At 34.3% G+C, this 6,360-nt stretch overlaps 1 protein-coding gene across 1 annotated transcript in view; it reads right to left on the bottom strand.

The window, feature by feature from the left end:
• Positions 1–201: 201 nt before the first annotated feature.
• Positions 202–6,360, bottom strand: part of CUNH9orf135 (chromosome unknown C9orf135 homolog) — a 69,376-nt gene continuing 63,217 nt past the window's right edge. Inside the window, exon 6 of the mRNA XM_011371298.2 lies at positions 202–488. Within this exon, the coding sequence (XP_011369600.1) occupies positions 300–488 (189 nt within the window). The 3' untranslated portion in view covers positions 202–299. The remainder of the gene's footprint in view (positions 489–6,360) is intronic.

The raw sequence follows: 6,360 nt of genomic DNA on the forward strand, positions 1-6,360 counted from the left end.
TTTATTCATTTTTTTTTTCAAAAAAAAATCAAATAAATAGAGTACATAAATAAAATAAAATAAAATTTCACCAAGTACTAGCTACATTGTGTTATATCCTCTCAGTGGTACACATACTAAACTTTGGAAAATACCAGCGTAGCTTATGAAAAGAAGGATGTACACACTGGTCTAGAATATAAAATTTTGTTTTTAAAGAAACCTACTATAGCAATATTTCTATTGCATTTATTAGGATAGAAAATCATCAACTGTTAAACCCATTATTCTTTCATTCGTTAGAAATCTGATTTCATACATTATTTTAAAAATGGGACAATAGGACCACCAGTTAATGGGAAGAGTTTTTGTTTTACATATGAATTAGCATAGATTCCACTCTCGTCATGCCAAGTGTTGATGCCAAATCTCTTGGAACCATTTAGATCTGTAAACTGAGAACGGCACTTTCTGTGGACTATCGAATAATCATCTTGACAAGGATAATCCTATAGGAAGGAGAAAGAGAAATGATTTTGAATGACTGAAATATGTAAAAAGGAGTGATTTCTAAAATTTGATCTTCAATGTGTTAATCTTATTATGATTAAAGATTAATTTTCAAACTATTGATTAATTTTACCTCTCAAATTATACATGCCTCAATGAAAAAAATGGCTATTGCATTTATAAGTACTTATAATTCTGAAGAAAGAAACTAGTTCATGGTTGTTTTATTTATAAATTGAAAAAGATAAATTATTATACATTTAAAATTATTCTACATAAATATACAGCATAAAGAACAATTTAAAGTTTATGATCACCTGCATAAGACCTAAACAATTACAATTTATCTACCATTCAACACTTTTTAAAACAATATAAGTTATAATCATTCCAAAGGACAATAGCTTGGTATAGCTTTAATAATTACTAACAAGTCACACTTGCAAGTAAATGCCAAGCTCAAAGATTCATTCCCATGAGAAATTTACCTCAGCATAACCCAGTATAATGTTTAAGGTATTTATTCTGAGATCACTTCATTAAAGCTTCTATTGCAGTAAAAGAAGCCACTTGACTTCCAAAGGAAATACCGATTGACTTCCCAAAGGAAATACTGATTCTTTCAGATTACTTCAAGGGTAATGGTAGATAAGGAACATAAAGCCCTTGAACTAATTATCTAATTTCTGCCTTAAATTGGTATTAATTTTAAAGCACTAGGACAATATTGATATTAAATCACTAAAACTACAGAACAATGAAAGAATGCCAAAATATAGTTATAATCTTCGATTGGCTTTATTGAAAATAATTACTACTCCCACTTTCCATATAAGAAAAGATGATTTGCTTAAAATTTTAAAAGGAGAGAATTTAAAGAATAACAATATTAAGTGACTCACCCAGGACTTCAAATTAACCAACTGACTATAAGATTCATTATCCCTCCAGGACCCTCATGAAATTCTTAATAATTAAGAGATGAAAAAGAATATACACATTAAAATTCTAAAACTACATAATATCCATGTCACTTTCCATATAATTTGGGCTTTTGCTTTTTGTCATTGGGGTCTATTTCTTTGGGTTTGTTTGGTTTTTTGTCTGTTTGTCTGTTTGTTTGTTTTGGTCAGGTAGAGGTCCTTTAAATGAGATTTGAGCATCAATGGTCCAGACTTCCCTCTCAGAGAAAGGCAGGATTTGTTAATTTCTCCTGCAGCTGTGATCGAACTGAAGAGAGTTTCAAATGCAAGGTCAGTGTGTTCTTTTAGCAGCTCCTAGGCAGAGAAAACAATTCATCTTGATGAGGTGAGTGACAAGATTAAATGCGATGTTTTAGGAAAAGGATTCTGGAAGCAGAAGGTACTAAAGACTGAAGGAGAAAAGACTGGATTTAGGAACTGTGATTAGAATTGGATTTCAACAACTAACATGTCATCAACTGGTGGATAAACAAAAGGCAGTCTATCTACACAATGAAATGTTACTGGACAGTAAAAGCAATAAAATAATGGATAGAGGCTATAGCATAGATGAATCTTGAAAACATTATGCTAAGTGAAGGAAGCTAAACCAAAACACCACACATTGTATGATTCCTTGTATGAAATGTCCAAAATAGGCATGTCCGTGGAGACAAAAAGCAGCTTTTTCAGAGGATGAGTATAATAGCTAATAATCAACATCAATTTAATCATGTTACTTTGGGCTAGTCCACTATTCTGGCGCGACACAGATCTTGAGTACTGACAAAGTTCAATTAAGATAGGACAATCACCACAAACTTTTTCTGAGTCCTGGTAGATGGGGGTAACTGGAAGAATTTGTCTGAGGTATGGAATGGGTAGGCATCAGCAAACAATGGCTTATGCAGGGCCACACTGGTGAAGGCATTTCACAGGAAGAACTTAGAGGATTTACCTAGCTAACGATGAGAAAGAACCAAAGATGTTCCAATCTAGATGGCTGAGAGAGTTCTAACATCACTACAAAGAATAAGAGATGACATCACTACAAATGTTTATTTGGAAGGTGGTACTATGGGACAGATGGCCTGGAGAGAGGTCAATGCCCTAAGCAAAGCAGTGATCACTGGCTGGGAACAGAAGCTATAAAGAACATTACTAGGATCATTAATTATATTGGAATATAGAAATATGGGCTGTGCATAACATAATTAAACTGTATTGATTTTCCTGAGGTTGAAAACTTTACCGTAGATATAAGTCCATGTTTTTAGAAAATACACATAGAGGTAACAGGGTGCAATGTCTCCAGCCTACTCTCAAGTAGTAAACAGTTAGTGACTCTGGTTCAAGATTATATGGGAGCTCCTTGCGTTATTCCTGCAACTTTCCTGTAAGTTTGAAATTAGACAAAAATATATTCCCCCCAAAAAGCGATGGTTGGGGAGCCATGGGAGTAGATGAATTTTCTGAGATTGTATAAAATGAGAAAAGTAGGGTTCTGGGGCCCCTACGTTGGGGATGCCTGTGGCTGGATCCATAAGGAAACAATGAAGAACAATGAAGGGTGATGGAGAGAGTGCTGCAATGTCATAGATTCTGCAAGGAGAGGGAGGTAAGAGAATGCATGGTAGTGGACAACTACTCACTTCCAAAAAAGCACCATAGAGAGCAAGACCTGACGAAACACAACCAACGGTAAGAATCAATCTCTCATCATCTTTGAGGGTGCTGTTTCAAGGAAGAGTTGAAACATCCTGATAAAAGATGAAAAAATAAAGAGTGTCAGGTAAAAGAAGACTGAGGGCAACAGGCCCTGTAGGAGCAGGACCTCCTAAAGATGCAATAGAAGAGTCACTTTAGGGAAGATCTTCCTCTTCTTCCTCCTTTTGACATGTCATAGAAAGGCAGGATAGGATGTTACAGGAGGGTCCTCTTGGTGAATGGGGCCCCCAATCGACCTTCCTTCATTATGAAGGATAAACAATATGGTTTTAACACTTATATCAGTAAAATGTATCAGTGTATCCTACTCTTAGATCGCCATCCCCTTCCCACTTTATCCCTATTATCCATTGGTTGTTATATTCTTACTCTAACACCATTATCTCCTGAACTTTTTTACAGAATGAAATGATATTGCTGTTTTTCGGTCAATCGTATACCAGTCCTCACCAGTTTTTCCCAATCATCCAGGAAACTGTTCTGTGGTTATTCACATTTGATTTCATTCTTTCTCTTAGGACCTTTTATTTTTGATAGTTTTATTTTTCAAGGTCATTTTCAGGTTTAGGCCTGCCGTCTGGAACATCAGTAACTGCCTAATTTAATATTGTAAAATAATTTGAAAGCATAGTTTAATTCCCTCATCTAGATCATCCATAAAAATGCATAATGGGTTATGTTTCCTGGCCAAATCAGTCTCTGAGAACTAACCTTGTGTCCACTGGATAGCTATTAGCCACCTGGCATTCATACAGTAAAGATCATTCTACCCTAGCATGCCTATATAAGCACATTCATTTGGGGTACTCCATCTCCTCTTAAAAAGGTATTTTAGGCAGCAAGCTTATTAATGTGAATGTCACATTGGATAAAATGAAAGTAGACATAAAAGTAGATTGCTGTGCTATTTTGTTTCATTATTTTCAGTATACATCATACATAAAATTCTTTAGCACTTATATGCACTTAACTGAAGACCTATATTCCCCTAATAAGGCTGTCTCCTAAGCACACATGCAGTGTAGTGTGCTATGGGAGGGAAAGAACATTTCCCCCACAGCCAAATCTCCTTTTTCATCCCTGGGGACCACAGAGGATAGACATCTCAAACAGATCCCTTCTTTCATTTCCTTTTGGATAATTCATTTCTATTGGATATTTTTTTCTACTGTTGATTGCATTATAAACATAAAATTAATTGGCAAATATAGCTATAATAAATATATAACTAATTTGATATATTTTGTTACATATTTAAGAAACATTTACTAGCCCTTTTTATTTATAAAATTTTACAAAGGAAAGGTAATTATAACAAATATAGGTATTCAACTAAAGGAAAGTAGTCATGGGAAGTGCGAGGAAGTTTAGCCTATGGGTATAAATGTAAACATTTATATCATTAATGAGTCCAATCAACATAGTAAGGTTTTATCCGAAAGAAAAATATGGGGATCTATGTGAACAAACTTTTCACAAAATAAGCTGACTTACTATCACAATATTAGCTATCGACTAATTTTTTCTTCCTAATGCACAAATTTTGATTCGTTCTGTAATTTTAATCATATAAAGATAAATATCATTTTTTTACTCTTCAATCTATATCATATAAGGACATCTGCAGCTGTTTTATTTTGTAATGGTGTTGTTAGGTGTAAACTTGAGACTTAAGGTTCTCAATTTTTAAATTCTTTAATTTTTCTCCATTACAAAGTCAAATATGTTCACTGTAGAAAATAAATGTAATCAAAAAGAAGAAAATGAAATCTCCCACAATCTCAAGTTCCCTAAAGTAGAACTGAGCTGTATGACTTAACCTAGAAACAAAGAGGAGATCATAGTAACTTACCTTCAGAAAGTAATATAAGATGAAAGTATAATTTTAGAAAAAAATATGTTCTTTCTACTAAAGACACAATACTAAAATATTTAAGAATCTGAGTTTCTTGAGAATAGAGACCCACAATTTCTCAATTGCTGGTATTATACCAGATGAGCAGAAGTTATAATATTTATTTTCTAAATTTTAAGTACGTTCGAATTAAATGCCTGCCAAGGTCCTTAATCGAAAAGATTACTTGATCATAAATAAATGACTGTTACGATGGCACACAATCAATAAAAGAGAATCAGATCAAATAGTAGAATTTGAAAGCCAGAGAGCTCATGAATATCTTTCTGTCTATATCAGTGAAGTCTCTCCAGAGAGAGAGAGAAAGAAAGAGAACAAAAATCAGAGAAACCAAGATTTTTAAGGAACTGGCTCACATGAATGTAAGACTGGAAACTCAGGCAGGATTTCTATGTTACAGATATTGAGGCAGAATTCCTTCTTCTTCGAGAAACCTTGGAGTTTTGCTCTTAAGGCTACCATCAACTGATTGGACAAAGCCCATCCACATTATTGAGGGTAATCAAATTCTATTGTATCCCAATTAACTGGAGAAGCTGTGTAACTATATAAGCAACTGCCAATAGATCCTGATGTTAAAGCTGGGGCCTAGGAAATATGGCCCCTTGGTGCTGGCAGAATGCCATGAGACTCAGAACGAGAATTGTTTGCCTAAATGCTACAAGATCAACCCTACATGCATGTGCACAAAGTCAGCACACATATGTACAACATGTACTGAGATCTTTCAGGGATAGAATTTCAGTTCAGGAAGGCCATCATTGTCTTCTAAACCCAAGTAATAGATGGCTATTTCCATGGTTAACTAGCAGCAGCATTTGGGAATACACTGACATCAACCAAAAGATATTAGGTAAAACCACATGACCCCGTCCCTCTTTTTCAATTTCATCCCACACCACTACTTCGTTTGCAGGAGAATCTAAAACTCTCATTTGTTTCAGTTAATAATACATAATAAGAGGAACAAGTATTTTCAAACAAATGGTCATTATTCTTTTGTTAGTAGATATTGAGTCGGAACATAACCAGGACAAAAAGTAGAGAACTAAACAGCAGATACACTAAAATACAGTAAAAAGACAAGTAGAACTAAAATAAAAGTCATGAAGATACATCATGGAGCCCGGAACACTACCTAGTTAAAGTTCAGCCTTAATTTTCTGGGTAGAAGTTTGGCAAAACCACACATTATTCTAGACTGAAAAAGAAAAGAACACATACAAAAGGGCTGTCTATATTGGAATGAAATTGAAATTGTAGAAG

Source organism: Pteropus vampyrus, unplaced genomic scaffold (assembly GCF_000151845.1).
Source record: "Pteropus vampyrus isolate Shadow unplaced genomic scaffold, Pvam_2.0 Scaffold186, whole genome shotgun sequence".
Taxonomy (NCBI): Eukaryota; Metazoa; Chordata; class Mammalia; order Chiroptera; family Pteropodidae; genus Pteropus; species Pteropus vampyrus.